At 38.7% G+C, this 20,566-nt stretch overlaps 2 protein-coding genes across 3 annotated transcripts in view; one reads left to right on the plus strand and one right to left on the minus strand.

Moving 5' to 3' along the window:
* LOC123878044 overlaps positions 1-7,199 on the minus strand; it is a 48,041-nt gene extending 40,842 nt beyond the window's left edge. For both annotated transcript variants that reach the window (XR_006798732.1, XM_045925065.1), the window contains exons 1-2: positions 5,069-7,199; positions 3,927-3,997 (exon numbers count right to left, since the gene is read on the minus strand). Coding sequence is in view for 1 of the 2 variants with exons in the window: in XM_045925065.1 (XP_045781021.1) it covers positions 3,927-3,997; positions 5,069-6,911 (1,914 nt within the window). In the remaining variant the exon portion in view is untranslated. The remainder of the gene's footprint in view (positions 1-3,926; positions 3,998-5,068) is intronic.
* Positions 7,200-7,808: 609 nt separating this feature from the next.
* On the plus strand, positions 7,809-20,346 carry LOC123878047 (WD repeat-containing protein 43). The gene is made up of 11 exons (XM_045925069.1): positions 7,809-8,014; positions 8,195-8,515; positions 9,966-10,132; positions 12,238-12,516; positions 13,156-13,306; positions 13,702-13,869; positions 15,611-15,735; positions 16,724-16,852; positions 17,124-17,246; positions 19,533-19,645; positions 20,192-20,346. The coding sequence occupies exons 1-11, from the start codon at positions 7,841-7,843 to the stop codon at positions 20,320-20,322; spliced, it is 1,881 nt and encodes a 626-aa protein (XP_045781025.1). The 5' UTR covers positions 7,809-7,840; the 3' UTR covers positions 20,323-20,346.
* The last annotated feature ends 220 nt before the right edge of the window (positions 20,347-20,566 follow it).

Genomic DNA, 20,566 nt, shown 5'->3' on the forward strand with positions numbered 1-20,566 from the left:
CGGTGCGCGAGTCTGACTCGCACTTCACCGGTTTTTATCTACATTCTAACTGAGAGGAAGCTGTGACCCTGTTCTTGCGAAGATATGAATGGTTAGGTTTTTATTTAATTACTAGCTGTAGCCCGCAACTTCGTTCGCGTAGATGTAGGTTTTTTAAAATTCCCGTGGGAACTCTTTGATTTTCCGGAATAAAAAGTAGCCTATGTGCTAATCCAGGGTATAATCTATCTCCATTCTAAATTTCAGCCCAAACCGTCTAGTAGTTTTTGCGTGAAGGAGTAACAAACATACACACACACACACATACAAACTTTCTCCTTTATAATATTAGTGTGATACTAGATAATGCCCGCGACTTCGCCCGCGTGGATTTAGATTTTTTATTTTCCAGGACAAAAAGTAGCCTATCCGTAGTATCCCGTCCGCGGGATGCAAGGTGTCCCTGTACCTTTCGTAAAAACATTTAAACGGATAATTCTTTAAAAATCCCGCGGGATCACCATAATTTAGGAATGCAATTCCTTACAGCATCAGAGTTGAGGAGTTGGGATATTTGAAAAGTCTCAAAAAATTCAAACCCCAACTTTATCCCCTTAGAAGTTGAATTTTCAAAAATCCTTTCTCGGATGTCTACGTCAGTTACATGCATGCCAAAGAGTCCGATCCGTCCAGTTGTTAAAAGCTGTACGTTGGTCAGTCAGCTTTTCCTTTTATATATACAGTCAGTCAGTCAGTTAGCTTTTCCTTTTTAACCCCCGACCCAAAAAGAGGGGTGTTATAAGTTTGACGTGTGTATCTGTGTGTCTGTGTATCTGTGTATCTGTGTATCCGTGTATCTGTGTATCTGTCTGTGGCATCGTAGCGCCTAAACGAATGAACCGATTTTAATTTACTTTTTTTTGTTTGAAAGGTGGCTTGATCGAGAGTGTTCTTAGCTATAATCCAAAAAAATTGGTTCAGCCGTTTAAAAGTTATCAGCTATTTTCTAGTTTTCTTGTAGAAATATTCAAGTGTCAATTGACAAATGTCAAGCTGTCAAGATGGACGTTGCCTAGATATACATAATTATTTATTTGAAAACGATTTGTCGGGGGTGTTGAAAATTTTTAATTTACACTTGTATATATTTATATGAACATAAAATATTATGGTATTCAACTCGGACAAAATAGGGACGGGGCGCTAGTCAGATTTTAAAAAAGTGCTTAATTTTTATAAATCCCCACACAACATTTTGAATACATATGTATGCAGGTAAGTAAGACACCAGAAAGCATCTATAAAAGGTAGGTGAATCACTCCGAAGGTATTCAGATTTCAGTTGGTTACTAACACGTTCCGTAACCAAAAACGCTCACGACCATTGAATTCTAATCGTGACCTATAATACTCAGAATTCAACTATGTACATGTACACATATTTCGATAAAAGTAAACGCAAGCGCGTGCATTCTTTCCGAGTCATGATAAGGAAATAGTGTGATTTATAAGCCTTCGCTGTCCGTCCGTCTGTCTGTCAGCAGGCTCATGAACTGTTAGGGAAATAGTGTGTTAGTAGCCTTCGCTGTCTGTCTGTCAGCGGGCTTGTAACTCATGAACCGTATAAGCAGACAGTAGAAATTTTCAGTGTGTATGTAATTTCCATTGCCGCTACAACAACAAATAATAAAAAATTTAAAATAGATAAATCAAAAACCATTTTGCATAAAAATAAATAAAAATCTGTTTTAGAATATACCTACAGGTAAAGCCTTTTCATATTAGGATAGGTACCCCACTTGGTAAGTAATCTTAGTTGAAAATTGAAAATACTAATTATTATTTACTCATGAACACATTTTAATTATTTTTTGAGGTTTTCGAATTTTTTCCTTTACTTGTGCTATAAGACCTACCTACCTGCCTTTCATGATTCTATGTCAACGGGAGTCGGGAAGTGCCTTATCGGTTTTCTTGACAGACACGACAGACGGACAGACAACAAAGTGATCCTATGAGGTTTCCGTTTTTCCTTTTGAGTTAGGGAACCCTAAAAATATATAAAAAGTACCATAATCTTGTACGATGGTAGGAAGATGAAAGTTAAAACTCATTCAAAAGCAAAGTGTAAAGGTGCCCACGCACTCGAACTGAACTGCGCGTCAGTTCAGTTCAAGTGCGTGGGCACCTTTACTAGTGAAAATGAGTTTGGATACGTATCTAGACCAGTTAATTAACAAACGTGTTACTATTGAGCAACTCTAAACTTTCAAAGGTACCTTTAATTAGAAAGAGAAGAAAATAATTTCTTTTTGTTAGGTTTATTTGTAGCAACTATGAATAAAATCCTTTTAATAAACGCTAAGTGCCCAACATTTTTTTCCGTTTGAGAGTCCCTGCGACAGATACCTATATCTATTTAATATCTAATCCAGATAGATAAAAGATAAATAGATAGATAAAAGACGCAATCTATAAACAAAGATCGTATCACAGATGTTACTGATAAGGTGCGTGATTAAAAACGTGACGACAGATAGATAAATAAAATTGAAATCGTGATTGACGTAGGTACAATCTAATACCAATCTATAAAGATCTAGATTCTAGTGCAATATGTACCTACATTCTAAATGCTAATCACACCTATTACTTCTGAATAGCGTAATCTTTTTCAGAACATTGTCTGTGAATTAAAATTCAAATAATTTATTAAAGTTTGGTACCACTATACCTACCATTTTTGATTGTTAATTATTGTGGAATTCGTATTCCTTAACCCCCGACCCAAAAAAAGGGGTGTTATAAGTTTGACGTGTGTATCTGTGTAGCTGTCTGTGGCATCGTAGCTCCTAAACGAATGAACCGATTCTAATTTAGTTTTTTTTTTTGTTTGAAAGGTGGCTTGATCGAGAGTGTTCTTAGCTATAATCGAAGATAATCGGTTCAGCCGTTTGAAAGTTATCAGCTCTTTTCTAGTTTTCTTATAGAGGTTTTTGTGTCGGGGGTTTTTAAATTTTGAGTTATGTAATTAGTCTATTTTCAAAGATACATTAATTTGACTAACACACAAATCGCATTTCATTATAACAAAATTAGTAAAGCTGTGATAGCCTAGTCACTAGTAGTGGTTAGGACGTCCGCCTCGTAATCGGAGGTCGGGGTTCGATTCCGGGCACGCACCTCTAACTTTTCGGAGTTGTGTGCGTTTTAAGTAATTAAATATCACTTGCTTTAATGGTGAAGGAAAACATCGTGAGGAAACCTGCATGCTTGAGAGTTCTTCATAATGTTCTCAAAGGTATGTGAAGTCTATGTATATGTGGCTATGACCAAAAACCCTTCTAACTCTTCTAGCATAATAATCTTTTACAAAAAAGACATAACATTCCGACGCGACGTTTAGAGCCTCGATAGCTCAACGGTTGAGGAGCGGACTGAATTCCGAAAGGTCGGCGGTTCAAACCCCACCCGTTGCACTATTGTCGTACCCACTCCTGGCACAAGCTTTACGCTTAATTGGAGGGGAAAGGGGAGTATTAGTCATGATTAGCACGGCTAATATTCTAAAAAAAAACGGTCGCCGGGCGACTAGTCGACCATGCATGATGGCTCTAATTAATGTACATAAAATAATCGGGACTTCGTCTGTGATGGCGTTTGCTGGCGCGCCTGTTGTGCCTTTTTGCAGTGTTTTTTTTGTTAGAAGTGGCCGGTTATTGTGTTCTGCTGGTGTTTATTGGTGTTGGACCTGACTGGGAAGCGCTCTAAAGGGGCGCCGCGTGTATGTCGGCGGGCGCCGGCACAGACGAAGTCCATACTTATACATATAGTTTCCCTAACTTGTAAATAACTACATATACAGTACTACTACTACTAATAACAGTGTAAAGCCAGACGAGAGAAAAAAAAATCCTTCTTTTCCTACAGTCAGATAATACACTTACTGGTGTCCTGCGGTGCAACAGCGTGCCTACTGGGCTGGGTATCTTTGTGGGCGTGCCGTGCGGGCTGCGGGCTGTAACAATAATATAATTTAGGAGACTGTATAATTTAGGAGAAATATTTCGGAGAGTGTATAATTCAGGAAATATATTTCGGACAATGTATAATTTAAGAGAAATATATTGGAGAGTGTATAATTTAGGAGAAATATATCGGAGAGTGTATAATTTAAGAGAAATATATCGGAGACTGTATAATTTAAGAGAAATATTTCGGAGTGTACACAGGAACTTTTCGATCTTGTGGCGTCTTGACAATTTTACCACCGAACCTCAAGACGTCGGGCGAGTTTCCATCCTAATGTCGTCGACATTCCATTTACACGCACGAAACGTTTTGAGTCATCATTCCTCATACTCATGGCTAAGGTTTGGAATACTCTTCTGCGATATGTTTCCTACCAATTACAATCCGAATATCTTTAAAACAAGAGTGAATAGGCATTTTCTAGGCAAACGCATCTCCATCTTAGGCCACATCATCACTTTCCATCAGGTGTAATTGAATTTTTTAAACTGAACACATTCAAGAAAAGATTTTTATATAATCCTGTGGAGATGGTACTGCCATTGGCTGGCGCTATTAGAATGTCATAAGCCTACTTTGTCATATTAATATACAAATTGCGAAAAACCAAATTAAATTTGAATTTGCGAGTAGGCCTGTGTCATGCACTTTAATGCTAAACAACAGAGGTAAATAACATAAGGTGTGATGCAAAACCACTCAATGTCACATACTTAGATGATATCTACTATTGACATTCTGAGTATATATTAAGACATGTTTTGTGGTTAAAAGTTCAAGGATTATTTCAACCTGTTTGAGATTGAATATACATTAATAATTTTATAAAGTTTTTTGTACCTTATAGTCTGAATTTAAACATTTATATTATGACTAGGGGAACTTTGTCTGCGTGGATTTAGTTTTTTTTATTCTCTTGGGATATTACGTGATAAAAAGCAGCCTTTGTCGATCTTTGGGATGTAAGCTAACTCCGTGAAAACGTAGCAGACAGACAGACAGACACACTTTCGCATTTATAATATTAGTATAGATTAGGGCTAGGATAGTTACTTACGTTTAGTAGGTATCAATCTCGGACTGATGGGTGGACGATCCTCAACAGAAAATGTTGAATTCAAATCTGTTTCCTTGACTAAGGAGTTATTATTGTACTTTTTAACACTATCTGCCCAGTCCTGTATCCAAGTCTTATCACCCTTACACCTATTTAAGCTCAAGTAAGACAATTTACCAACTACGTGATCTGGGGATACTTCTGTGTTCGTTATTAAAGCTTTCTGTGCATTTTTTAACGCTGTACTCTCGAATTTAACATCTTCAACACCTTTGCCAAGCAACGAAACGGGTACGGAAGACTCCCTTGATAACCTATGTACATAGTCTGACGCAACAGGAACAGATGATTCTCGTGACAACCTATGTACGTAATCCGTTTGGTCAATATCTGATTTTGTTAAACTACAGCGCCTGCGACTTGGCATTTCAATTTTAAACGGAAACTTTGAACTTAGAACACCTGATGTTGTTACTGAAGTAAACGTTCCCAGGTCAACGTTTTCATCGTGTGGTTTAGAGAAGGTCTTTTCCGTTATCGTCCGTACTCTATTCTTTATTTTCTCTAAATAACTTCTCGTTGACTTAATCTGTTTCGTTGTTTGCATAGCCAGATCATTTTCATTCGGTGATTCGTAACAGCACGATATTTCTAATACATTCTTATCTTTTGATACTTTCTGTAAATCTGCAGTCTTATTTATCATTAATGGATTTCTTAAGCATACATCTCTTCTTGGTTCTTTCGTGATAACCTGTTGAGTGTTTGGATACTCAAATATTAAATCAGGTTCCTTTTCTATACTGCAACGTTTCTTTAACGTATCTTCTATGGATTCGTTATACAAATCTGCACCCAATGCTCTATCTATACTCATTCTAGCTTTCTGTTCTTCTGTATAATTGTCACCTTCAATTGTGTAAGTGCCAGTTGAAGAATGATTGGAATCGTTATCTTCATCATCAATGTATAACGGCTCTGATTTGGGTGGGCACTTTTTGAATAATAAATCTGGAGTTTCTGAAGCTCTAGATTTTCGTAACGGACTTTTAGAATGTTCTGGTGTAGAGAGACCATTGTCAGGGGTGAGAATATCTAATTCCGGACTCGAAATATCCGTTAACATGATCCCTTCAGGACTCTGGTCTATTATGTCAGCCATGACATGTTTGTGGCAGTTTAAGTTACCGTAACTTGGTGTTCTATGGACGTTTTGGATATAGGAACTGGAGCTTTTCAGTGGCAGATTGAGAGCTTGTCTTGGAGTGTAATCGCTTCTGGACATTATGCTATCGACTATGGGGCTTTTGGACGTACGGTTAATTAACACATCGGGTGATTTAATCTGTCTTTGAGTTACTATGGGGCTGGTGAAATTGGATCTATCGACGCTTTGTGCTAGTGGACTGCTACGAAGTTTAACAGACCCAGATACACCACTATCTTCTTGGTCAGAGGAAAAGTAACCTTCGGAGTTGTATCCTTGAGCTTTACGAGGCAGTTTAGCGCTTAATGGAGGCCGCTGGGACTGTATTGGACTAGGTTTCGACTGACCAACAGACATCGAGGATACTCTTTGATGTCTTGCCTGGGATTTCTTCGCTAGCTCTTCGAGTCTACGATTATCGACTTGCTTAGACTCCCCAAAGTCGATCGTGAAAGCCATGGGATGTGGTTTTGGTGTCGAAGGCTCCGAATTTTCCGATTTCTCGGACTTTTCCTGACCTTCCTCAACTGCATTGACGGACTCATTTTTTTCCTCCGCACAGTCATTATTTACCTCGAAAATACTGCGCTGTTCCTCCGATAAAGGACTAGACACGTCTTCGACACTAACACTCATATTTTTCAAGGATTTATTAACTGTGACATCATATTCACTAAACAACCACTTTGCACGCACAGCCTGAGCCACAGCCTTTGTTTCACTTTTTTTTTGAACGCACAGCACGACGAAAGCACAGAACTAAGAAATTAATTGTATAGAATTAAAGAAAACTGAAAAGTGGAACGAGAGCACTTGTAAAAAAAATTCTAGGTCTACAATCTACATTCGTTCGCGATTAGCTCGATTTTGGCGAGCACGAACTTGGCACGAACAATGACGACTGCAGAAAAAAAGGAATGTTTTGATTTCAGGAGCCAACCGTATGGTGCATTTAATTTTACTTTTCCTTTACATCTGGCAACACTACATTCTGAAGGCTACTTGACCAATCAGAATAGAGGTGTGTTGGAAATCCTAATTTTCTATTGGTTGAACCAAACAAGAACCAAGGTTGTCACCTTTTTTGGAAGCTTTTTCCGTTTCCATTTATACAGAACCTAATTTTAGAAAAAAAGTTTTGAACATTGATTTTTAAAGTCTTTTGTTTATTTTTAACAAATAATTCTGTTCACAATGAAAACGTTTTTCACAAAATAAAGTAATATTAACTGGCAATACTTGTATTTTATCACCTCTTCACGTTTCGTTACACGCATTTATTATTTTTATGTTACTATTATGAGTTAGTTATAATAAATATATTTCTGGGTTTTCTTTTACATTTTACTTAAATAGGTAGGTGTGCAAGTGTTCATTATAAGTAAAACCATATTTTTTATCTTAAATTTCATTAAAAGTGAACTTTACGATAAGTTACAGATGTTAAATAATAAATACGTGTTGCCTAAAATGAAATGTTTCGAAACATACAAATGTTATGTCTGAGGTCATGTCATTTTCAAATTTCAACACTAGCAACTGTCAATGTCAAATTCCTAGAAAACATGGCAGAGGCCGCTTTTTCGGAGGACGGAAAATATTATTCAATAATCACTCAAGACGGTAGATTAAAAATATGGGATACAGAAACCAATATCCTCAAACAGGAGTACACACCGGACCTGCATTTATCATCACCACCGACCTGTTTACAATGGATAAGTGTCAGTCTTTCTGCGGTTAGTACCACACGTGGTTTTCAACCTTGTATTTACATTAATAACCATTATATCGCTTTAAAAGTACCTTAATGACATACATTGAAGTTAATATCCCTATGAGAGTACTAAACTGTATTGTTTTAATACCTGTTGCACTGTAAAACATATGTCAATAAAATCATAACCTCTATTTTCCAGAGTCCACAAAAAGGGGCGCGCAGAAAATCTGAAAGCGAATCGGAACAATATTGCCTAGCATTAGGAACGACTAGCGGGAAAATACTTATTTACTCAGTCAGTCAAGCTAAATTGGAAACAGTTTTGAATCATAAAGATAGCAAAGTGGCAAGTTTGGACTGGCATAGAAAATATGGTCTTTTCAGTTGCACAGTAAACAATTTTGTACAGGAATGGAACTTACAGAGTGGGACGGTTAGCCATAAATATAATGTTAAAATAGTTGGTACAAATAAGGAAGCAAACAAAATTAGTGCAATAAGAATAGTACCCCACAATCAGGTAAGTCTTATTTAATCTTTCTGGAGTCATGATCAACCCATCGCCGGCTCACTACAGAGCACAGGACTCCTCTGAAAATTATTAGAAGGACTTAGCCATAGCATATTATGCTGGCTAAGTGCAGATTGGCAGACTTCACACATCTTTGAGAACATTAGGGAAATCTCTAGCATGCAGGTTTCTTCTAGATGTTTCCTTTAAGCAAGTGATATTTAGTTGTTAAAAACACACAACTCCAAAAAGTTTGAGGTGTGTGCCCATGATCATACCCCTATCCATACTAATATTACAAATGTGAAAGTGTGTCTGTGTGTCTGTCTATCTGTGCTATGGGGCAATGGAAATTAATGAAATTTGGTACAGACGGGGTACATCCCGGGGAAGGACATAGGCTACTTTTTATCCCCGAAAATCAAAGAGTTTCTAAAGGATTCATAAAAACCTATATTTAAGGTTGCAGGCATCCTATATTTAATAATATTATAAATGTGAAAGTTTGTATGTTTGTTACTTCACACCACAATGACTAAATTGATTTGACTGAAATTTGGAACGGAGATAGCTTTTACCTTGCATTAACACATAGACTACTTTATGCCTCAGAATAATCAAATAATTCCCACAGGATTTTGAGATCTAAATCCACATGAACGAAGTTTCAGTTATCATCTACTTAGTCCAGATATAACTTTGATTTTCCAGAACTGAAAGTAGCTTATGTCCTTCCCTGGGATGCAAGTTCTGTAGTTTTCTTTAAAATCAATTCAAGAGACTTTTAAGTCAGCTAGGCTGTCTGTCTAGCTTTTCACCATGAAGAGCTGGCAGACAGACAGACACACACACTATCTTTCACTATAATACTAGCATGGATTGTATTAGAATATTTTGTAGGTAATTTTCAGTTGATAAAGACTACAATGTAGAGGCTATGGCCATTGCTAGTGTACACTCTACAGGCATGTGATTTAGAATTCAGATTAGAAGTATGGGTTTAATAAAAACTTCCATACCCCTTTCAAGTATGTCCACTTCCATCTTAGACTGTATCATCACTTACCAGCAGGTGAAAGCACAGTCAAGAGCTTTGTAATCCATACTAATATTATAAATGCGAAAGTGTGTCTGTCTGTCTATCTGTCTGTGTGTCTGTTACCTTTTCACAGCCCAACAGTTTAACCAATTTTGAGGAAATTTGATACAGGGTTAGCTTATATCCCGGGGACGGACATAGGCAACTTTTTATCCCGGAAAATCAAAGAGCTCCCACGGAATTCCCAAAAACCCATCCACTTAACCAGTACCGAGGTAGCTTGCGTCCCTTTGATTGACATAGGCAACTTTTTATCCCGGAAAATCAAATAGTTCCCATGGGATCTTTAAAAACCTAAATCCACGCGGACGAAGTCGCGGGCATCCTCTAGTGGTAAATAAAAGTAAAATTTTCTTTTAGGAGACTCCATGGAAATTCCTTATCACTGCATCATTGCAAATCCGACTGTGGCGTCTACACCACTCAAATGCGGAGGTAGTCAAGTGCTTGGGTCACAACGCAGCACCGAGGGCGCTTCTAACAGTTGCCACCTTGAACAAGGCATGCTGGCTGATTGAAGGGTCACAGTGAGTGTTGAATTTGAAACTTATGAAAATGAAGAAAGTCTTTTTTTGATGTCATCATCAACAAGTGTAAATTAAAAATTTTCAACACCCCCGACCAGTGAAGGTTACAGTAACTAGAAAAGAGCTGATAACTTTCAAACGGCTGAACCGATTTTCTTTGACTATTCCGCGCCTACGATCCAAAGTATCTGATTGGTACCTGAGTTTTCCAAAACATCATTTTCAAATAAAGCAAATAAATAATTATGTAAATCTAGGCAACGTCCATCTTGACAGCTTGACATTTGTCAATTGACACTTGAATATTATGAACCTAAGGGTTATCTAACCTTCTTTTCTACAAGAAATCTAGAAAAGAGCTGATAACTTTTAAACGGCTGAACCAATTTTTTTGGATTATAGCTCGGAACACTCTCAATCAAGCCACCTTTCAAACAAAAAAAACTAAATTAAAATCGGTTCATTCGTTTAGGCGCTACGATGCCACAGACAGATACACAGATACACACGTCAAACTTATAACACCCCTCTTTTTGGGTCGAGGGTTAAAAAAGACTTTTTTCATTCACACCATCATCATCAATCCATTGCCAGCACAAGTCTTCTATCAGAATGATAAAAAAAATCGGTCAAATGTTGGACTCATAAAGTAATATATAAAGTACTATATGTATATAGTAATAAAATGCATAAAAATAAATAGAAATCTGTTTTAGGATGTACAGGTAAAGCCCCTTTCATATGATCCCCCACTTGGTGTAGTTATTTTGAAAATTGAAACACATTTTTTTTTTTTTTTTTTTTGTGCTGTAACCACAAATTCACGGTTTTCAGATTTATTCCTGTACTTGTGCTATAAGACCTGCCTACCTGCCAAATTATGATTCTAGGTCAACGGGAAATACCCTATAGGTTTTGTTGACAGACACGACGGACGGACAGACAGACAGAGACAAGATGGCCAATGTCGAAATAAATGCAAAAAAGTAATGAAAAGTACATAGAGTTAATTATCTTGTGCGATGTTGGTAAAATAGTCAATGTACGGAACCCTTTGTGTGCGAATTTGACTCACACTTGCCTGGTTTTGTTTGGAAATGTGACACGAGATTGCCTGGTTTAAGAGATTAGATGTTATACGTGATGTACATAAAATAAAACACACTGTTTAACAATTATTTTTCGTTTTAAGTTAAACTTACATTTTTGATTGGAAATGTTTTGATAACATAAAATTAGTATGTCACTTCACACAGTTTTCATATGTATGTACAACTTTCATACAATTTTAGGGATGGATTTTTGTAAAACTTTGTCTGTTTATCCGTCTGTTAGTTTTTCACGGCCCAACAATCTAACCCATTTTGACGTAATTTGATACAACTAGTTTACATCCCGGGGAAGGACATAGGCTACTTTTTATCCCGGAAAACCAAAGAGTTCCCACGGGATTAAAAAAAAACTAAATCCACGCAGATGAAGTCGCGGGCATCATCTAGTTACTTATAAGTACATTATAAGAAGCTTATTAAAATATATCGGTTTTAGTTAAAACGCAAACCGCAAGAATCCAAAAGCGAAATTAAAAATCATATCGCCTAATAGAATCGGAGGATTTGGCGGGAAACTTGCACGAATAATGAAATTCGCTCTGTGGCGCTTTATTGTCTATGGAGAATACGGAATTTGCTTTTTTTAATGAAAATTTTTGAATGGGAAGTTTTCTTTGAACCTTTCAAGGAGAGGGCGTTATATTTTGTTGGTTATAAAAAGTTTTGTAAAAGTACCATCGTTATTATGTTGGTAGGTACATATTAGCTTTTGCTCGCGACTTCGACCGTATTGGAGTTAGGTTTTTAAACTCCCGTGAGAATTCTTTGATTTTGCGGGATATACTCCTGTTTCCGTCCCTGGGATGCTTATAATATTTGGTACAGAGTTTAGAGAGTCAGTTTCTTATTTCTTCTTTCTTCTCTCTGGGCTGGTTTACTCGTAGGTCTCTCCGTCACTCGCTTCATACAAAAGTAATTGACAAAGTGATACTACAAGGGTTCCGTTTTTCCTTTTGAGGTACGGAACCCTAAAATTATCTTTCTTCTTTCCAGAACCGAACGTCTTCTCTCATTCTGGGATGTGACGATAACAGAAGACCAATTACCACAGACCAATCAACAGAACGGCGATGAGGTCACCCCAAAAAAGAAACAGAGAAAGAAATCTGTATCTGCACCAGTCGCACCCGCACCAGCCTATAACTTTGTTCTAGAAGATGCGCCTAGGATACTAGATGTCAGTTTGAAAGAAGAGGATGATTCTACCAAGTTATCTTTGGCTGCAGCTACTAGAAGTGGGGTTGTACATTATTATGGACTCACTTTGAATGGGTAAGTTCTTATAGACACAAACCGACTAGCACTTAAGTTTCGTTTGGCGATAACAGATGGCGCCATTGATAGAATACAACGCACTATTGACATATTTTTTATTATTGTAACTAGCTTCTACCCACGACTTCGTCCGCGTGGACTACACTTCAAAACCGCTATTTTACCCCCTTAGGGGTTGAATTTTCAAAAATCCTTTCTTAGCAGATGTCTACATCATAATCTATGCTATCATATCGTTGGCATGCTATCTGCATGCCAAACCGTCTGATCTGTCTAGTACTTTGAGCTGTGGGTTGATAGATCAGTCAGTCAGCTTTTCCTTTTATATATTACTAGAGTTAACTAGAGGATGCCTGCGACTTCGTCCGCGTGGATTTAGGTTTTTAGGAATCCCATGGGAACTCTTTGATTTTCTGGGATAAAAAGTAGCCTATGTCCATCCCCGGGATATAAGCTAACCCTGTACCTGTCAAAATCGGTTACACTGTTGGGCTGTGAAAAGGTAGCAGACAGACAGATAGACAGACAGACAGATAGTAGACACACTTTCGCATTTATAATATTAGTATGGATCTAGATAATAGAAGTATGGATTAGTATGGATAGCCGAGTGTTACATGTAAAAATTTCTTTCAGGGAATCAACAAAACCCATAAAGCCAACGTTAACAATACAAGTAACATCCGAGGATGCCCAGCCCCTCCCACTGCAGTGTTGCAGACTGCCCACAAGTGGGGACCTATTGCTGGGCTACACTAACGGAACTGCGCTTCTGTTCGAGAAAATTGTAAGTTGTTGAGTTACAGCAGCTGCTGAGTTTCTTTGCCGGCTCTTCTCAGTAGAATCTGCATTCCGAACCGGTGGTAGAGTGACAGATGTAACATAAAAGACACTAGTTGTCTTAAATTGAATAAATTTTTTAAACTTCATCCAAACTGTGGAATCAATTCCCATTGGCGGTGTTCCCACTAGATTCCAACATAGGGTTATTCAAGGGGCAGACCAACAAATTCCTGAAAGGCCGGCAACGCATCGGCGGTAACTTTGGTGCCACAAATGTTCATGGGTGATGGTAATCACTTATTATCAGGTGACCTGCGTGCGTGTAGCTAGAATAGCGAGAACGCTATTTTATCATTTAAAAAAAAATTATAAGTTTTGATTTGATTTTCGTTTTTTCAGATCCCGGACTTGAAAACAAAGACTCAAGTGTTAATACGTGGCAATGCCAAACTGAAAGGCCCAAAGAGTAACAAGAAACAGACAGACTTGAGCACAGCGGAGAAAGATGTTACATATGTGGAACCAATGGGCGGAGTCAGCAGGAAGCGAGCCACGCCGGGCGGGAAAGTATGTATCTAGCTTCATTTGGATCCCTTCATCAGTCCCATGGTCAAATATACAGATATTTGACCATGGGACTGATTCTAAGGACAGTCTGCTACTTGCGTGAGAATCGCGTCACTTCACTGAGTAGACTTGTTTAAATAAAGAAATCCCTAAAATTTTACTTGACCAGGGGACTGATTGTATACAGTTCATCAATAATCAGAAACATTTAGCTACTGAAGTCGCTATTTGGTCGCAACTTGGGATGTTATCCTACTGTCATGTTGACAGATCGCAAGAATAGCTTTATTTCCGCAAAAAGTAGTAAGTGTCTAGATTCTAGTAAAAACAGAAACTAAAGTGTCACGTGGAGCCCACGGGCGGAGTCAGCAGGAAGCGAGCCACGCCGGGCGGGAAAGTATGTATCTAGCTTCATTTAGATCTTTATAATTGACCATGGGACTGATTCCAGGGGACAAATTCTCATGACAGTCTGCTACTTGCGTGAGAATCGCTTCACTTCACTGAGTAGACTTATTTAAATAAAAGAAATCCCTAAAATTTTACTTGACCAGGGGACTGATTGTATACAGTTCACCAATAATCAGAAACATTTAGCTACTGAAGTCGCTATTTGGTTGCAACTTGGGATGTTATCCTGCTGTCATGTTGACAGATCGCAAGAATAGCTTTATTTCCGCAAAAAGTAGTAAGTACCTAGATTCTAGTAAAAACAGAAACTAAAGTGTCATGTGGAGCCCACGGGCGGAGTCAGCAGGAAGCGAGCCACGCCGGGCGGGAAAGTATGTATCTAGCTTCATTTAGATCTTTATAATTGACCATGGGACTGATTCCAGGGGACTGCTTCTAAGGACAGTCTGCTACTTGAGTGAGAATCGCGTCACTTCACCGAGTTGACTAATGTTTAAAAAAAAGAAATCCCTAAAATTTTATTTGACCAGGGGATTGATTGTATACAGTTCACCAATAATAATCAGAAACATTTAGCTACTGCAGTCGCTATTTGGTTGCAACTTGGGATGTTATCCTACTTTCATGTAGACAGATCGCAAGAATAGCTTTATTTCCGCAAAAAGTAGTAAGGACCTAGATTCTAGTAAAAACAGAAACTAAAGTGTCACGTGGAGTCCGCAAGAAACGCCGGACGGAAAAGTATGTATCTAGCCTCATTTGAGCTTTATGTGAACGAACGTTGCGTAGATAGGTGCCGCGGGCTCAATGCAAGGGTAAGCGCGGCACTAACCCCGAGTTTTGCACGCTATACATTGCGGGTTTGAAAAGGTAAAGATAAAGGAATAAGGCAAATGGTTACTGGTATAGGTTTGTGTTTAGGTAGTACTAAATGATGCCCGCGACTTCGTCCGCGTGGGTTTAGGTTTATTTAAAAATCTCGTGGGAACTCTTTGTTTTATCAGGATAAAAAGTTGCCGAAGTTAATTTCCGGGACGTAAGCTACCTATGTACCAAATTTTGATATAAATCTGTTTCACGGATAGTTTCTTAAGAAGCCCGTAGGAACTCTTTGATTTTCCGGGATAAAAAGTAGCATATGTCCGACCTCGGGATGTAAGCTAACTCTGTACCAAATTTCATCAAAATCGGTTAAGCGGTTGAGCCGTGAAAACGTAGCAGACACACAGACAGACAGACACACTTTCGCATTTATAATATTAGTATGGATAATAATAGCGCTAAGTTTTTGCTAGAGTTCTAATTCCACCTTGTATATTTGTTAATCTAGGTGGAAGTGTCAATGCAGGCTCGCCTGGAGAACCTGACAGTGGACATCAGCAGCCGCAGCCGCTCAGCCGTCAGCCACAACCTCACCAAGCTGCTCATACAGGGACTGCACTCACACGATAAGAAGTAAGATAGTAATTTCTAGGGTAGGGTGGGCAAACTTTTCTCATGAGGTGCGAAAGAAAACCTAAGAAATCTGATGAGGGCCAGATTTTTCCGGCACTCAGCGTAGAGGTACATACCTACTTGAAGACTCGAGTGAGTGCAACGTGCGTGTGGAAGCATACTTTTCGTAGACTAGATGCCAGATGGCATGATAAATGGCAATTATAAGAACCCACTGCCAGTGTCCAAGCTTGAAGTCCTGCCTACCTCAGGCCCGCGCCCCCGCCTCCTGCAGTGCTGGGATGATGATATTCTTTTTATTTGTCGTTCACACTATTCTGGCCGTTTGTTGCCGATTTGAACCTTTGTCTTTACATTGGTTTGATTAAGGGTGTAGGCGGGCCGCGAGCCAGATCAAAACAGTTGGGCCGTAATTGGCCCGCGGGCCATAGTTTGCCCAAATCTAGGGGCAAGTGTTAATATAGGCTCCTAGACATCAGTAGCCGCAGCCGTTCAGCCGTCAGCTACAACCGCACCAAATTACTCATACAGGGACTGCACTCATACGATATGAAGTAAGATAGTCCATTCCCAGCCTGTATGCGTCCACTGCTGGACATAGACCTTTCCAAGAGCGCGCCACCAAACACTGTCCTCCGCCTTGATGCACAATTGATTTTAGATATTGTTTCAATGAGGACAATGTCGATAATATTTTGACTGTGAAAAATGCTCTGCGCTGCGCTCCGCCATATGTGCGCCGGCCCTAAGACACTGGTCTTCAATGAGTGTATCCTACCTGTGATGACGCATGGAGCAGAAACGTGGACACTGACAGTTCGCCTCGTCCACAAACTAAAAGTAAGATGCAATTTGGGAATTTAAAATTTCTAAATTGTCTCTGGTCTGGTTTGGTGGGAGGCTTCGGTCGTGGCTAGTTACCACCTACCGGCAAAACTGTACCGTCAAACTTACTTACTAGCTTGTTTACTTTTATTGTGTTTTCCAGGTTAATATTACTAGTGTTACAAAAAGATGACCCGGCGGTGGCTTCGAGCACAGTGTCACACTTACCCCCGGACTATATACCTGCCTTGATAGAGCAGCTAGTGGATATGGCCCAACGCAAAACCAGTCAGTGAGTATACACCACCATCCTAATTCCTACTAATATTATAAACGCGAAAGTTTGAATAGATCGTTTCAACGAATAGTTCCTAAGGCGTTATGTTGGCTCCCCTGTCTGTCTAAGTCATTGGCACCATATTTGGCATGAGAAGATGCAGATTTTGTTTATTTTCATTTGATTTTCATTTCATTCATTCATGGAATGTCGACGACATAAGGATGGAAACTCGCCCGACGTCTTGCAGTGATAAAATTGTGATTTATTAGTGTGATAATTTCAGATGTGCGTCTGTGTGTACGTGGCTGACTGCAATTTTGAGGTTACACTCAGCTTTGCTGCTGGCGACTGTGCACTCCTCCACCAACGACCGCCTCTCACAGCTGCTTGCCATATTTACGCACAGGTAAAATAAAAACCGGCCAAGTGCGAGTCAGACTCGCGCACCGAGGGTTCCGTACTTGGGTATTTTTCCGACATTTTGCCCGATAAATCAAAAACTATTATTTATTATACATAAAAATAAAAATAAATGTGTTTTAAGATGTACAGGTAAAGCCCTTTCATATGATACACTACTTGGTATAGTTATCTTACTCAAATTCAAATTCAAATTCAAATTCAAATTATTTTTATTCAATTAAACTTTTACAAGTGCTTTTGAATCGTCAAAATAATCTACCACTGGTTCGGAATGCTGTTCCTACCGAGAAGAACCAGCAAGAAACTCGGCGGTTGCTCTTTTCAAATGTACAATTTACAATAATATGCCATACTGTATACAAGCAATTGCAGCGCCGTATATTGCTGGAGCGAATCAAATCCAAGCTTTTTTGTCATTTACATAATCTTCGATTGTATAATAAGCTTTTTCCAGGAGCATACTTTTAATAGATTTTTTAAACTTGTGTAAAGGCAAGTCTAAAATTGATTGTGGAATTTTATTATAAAATATTACACTCATTCCCACAAACGATTTTCCCACTTTCCTGAGGCGGAGCGTAGGATATGCGAGCCTATTACGGTTTCTAGTTTGCCGGTCGTGGAAATCACCGATTTTTTTGTAACTATGAATGTTTTGTCGTACAAAAATTATATTAGCGTAAATATATTGAGAAGCTACTGTAAGAATACCTATTTCCTTAAATTTCTCTCGTAGGGAATCGCGCGGTTTTAAATTATAGATTGCGCGTATTGCCCTTTTTTGTAATACGAAAATTTTTCCAATATCTGCCGCTTTACCCCATAGTAAGATTCCGTAAGACATAATACTGTGAAAATAGGCAAAATATACAATTTTTGCAGTTTCCACATCAGTTATCTGTCGAATCTTTCTAACAGCGTAAGCAGCAGAGCTGAGTTTACCAGCAAGTGTTGATATATGGGCGTTCCATTGAAGCTTTGCATCTAAAGTTATCCCTAGGAACACGGTAGTTTCTTCTACTTTCAACATATCATTATTTACCATTAAATTAAAATCATTTGCCGTCTTAGTATTGGGCAATGCGAATTCGACACACTTAGTTTTCTTTGCATTTAAAAGCAAATTATTAACAGTAAACCAATGAGTAACCTAGTAGTAGTACTTTGAAAGTTGAAACACATTTAAAAAAAAAATTAAATGATGTAACCACGAATTCACGGTTTTCAGATTTTTTCCTGTACTTGTGCTATAAGACCTAGCTACCTGCCAAATTTCATGATTCCAGGTCGACGGGAAATGCCCTATAGGTTTCCTTGACAGACACGACACACGAACAGACAGACAAACAGACAACAAAGTGATCGTATAAGGCTTCCGTTTTTACCCGACTGCGGCAAAGCCAAAAGGAAGGGTTGTGATTTTAGCAGTCTATGTATGTATGTATGTATGTATGTGTTTGTATCCAGATTCTGTGTGTTCCACCGCAGTGCCTAAACTACTGGGCCGATTTTGATGAATGAGGTGTCAATTCATTCATTGTAAAGGTCCGGGTGACATAGGCAACATTTTATACGAAAAAAATTGACCTGACGGATCTTGCATCAAAAGAAAGTGGGGGTCTCCAAAAAAAATTTTTTGCTATTGTATCAAGTGTGATATGATACCACTGATATCAAATGAAAGAGGAGAAAATTTTAAATTCATGAGTACAAGTGTAAATTAAAAATTTTCAACACCCCCGACAAATCATTTTCAAATAAATAATTATGTATATCTAGGCAACGTGCATCTTGACAGCTTGACATTTGTCAATTGACACTTGAATACTTGTTGAATATTATGAACCTAAGGGTTATCTAACCTTCTTTTCTACAAGAAAACTAGAAAATAGCTGATAACTTTTAAACGGCTGAACCAATTTTTTTGGATTATAGCTAAGAACACTCTCGATCAAGCCACCTTTCAAACAAAAAAAAAAGTAAATTAAAATCGGTTCATTCGTTTAGGCGCTACGATGCCACAGACAGATACACAGATACACAGATACACAGACACACAGATACACACGTCAAACTTATAACACCCCTCTTTTTGGGTCGGGGGTTAATAAATGTACAACAACATTAAAATATGCCAAGCAACAGAAAAACAATTTTACTGTAATATTTCAGCGTTTATTAAGACGATCGCAGTCGGGTTTTAGTAGACATGCTCAGTAGTGAGCCGGTGATGAATTGATGATTATGATGATTCTGTATTCATTTTCAGGCGGTCACATCTTTGTCAACTGTTAAACCTAAAGGGTCGTATAGACCTCACGATGTCGCAACGGGACGCGGCCAACGACAGTGTGGATCAACAACCTGTTTTAGACTATAATGGTAATTTATCATTTTTATTTACACTTCAGGGCTAAATAATTTTAAATCCATTCTAATACTAGAGGATGCTCGCGACTTCGTCCGCGTGGATTTCGGTTTTTAAAGATCCCGTGGGAACTATTTGATTTTCCGGGATGAAAAGTTAAACCTATGTCAATTACAGGGACGCAAGCTACCTCGGTACCGAATTTCATACAAATCGGTTAAGCGGATGGGTTTTTGGGAATTCCGTGGGAACTCTTTGATTTTCCGGAATAAGAAGTGGCCTATGTAATGTAATGTCCCCGGGATATAAGCTAACCCTGTACCAAATTTCGTCAGAATCGGTTAAACTGTTGGGCCTTTATTTATTTTAGCCTTTTATTTGCCAAAGTACAAGTAAAATAGCATATTTTGGAGGCAAAATATGTAATGAAAGGTGTTGGTTACAAAATGACACCTCACTCTCTTAATGCCTTTAATTCAAGGTGTTACGTCGCTATAACCAAAAAGTCGTATTAGTTATAAAGGAAATCCACTGTAACTGAAAATATTGTTTGTTCTCAGACTCGTCGTCAGACTCCGAGGCGGAGGTGGGAGTGTGTGCGTCGTCCGGCAGCGAGCACTCGTGGTCGGACGACGAGGCCGGCGCCGGCAGCGCGCACGGCGACTCGCACAGCGACATGTCGGACGAATGATTCAAATATATTACATTTTATTTAAATATAAGCGTTTTATTTGACATTGTTACCTTCATTTTATACAACAGCGAACCAATGACCATAAGGGCCGGCGCAGATATGGAGGAGCGCAGCGCAGAGCATGCCCGCGAAGTTTTCTAATCGCGTGACACATTATAGGCGAGGAGCCACCAATCCTGAAAGCTCCGTGATCACGGATTCTAATATTTTTAATAAAAAATAAAAGTTCACGTTTAGACGA

This window comes from Maniola jurtina, chromosome 25 (genome assembly GCF_905333055.1).
Source record: "Maniola jurtina chromosome 25, ilManJurt1.1, whole genome shotgun sequence".
Lineage (NCBI taxonomy): Eukaryota > Metazoa > Arthropoda > Insecta > Lepidoptera > Nymphalidae > Maniola > Maniola jurtina.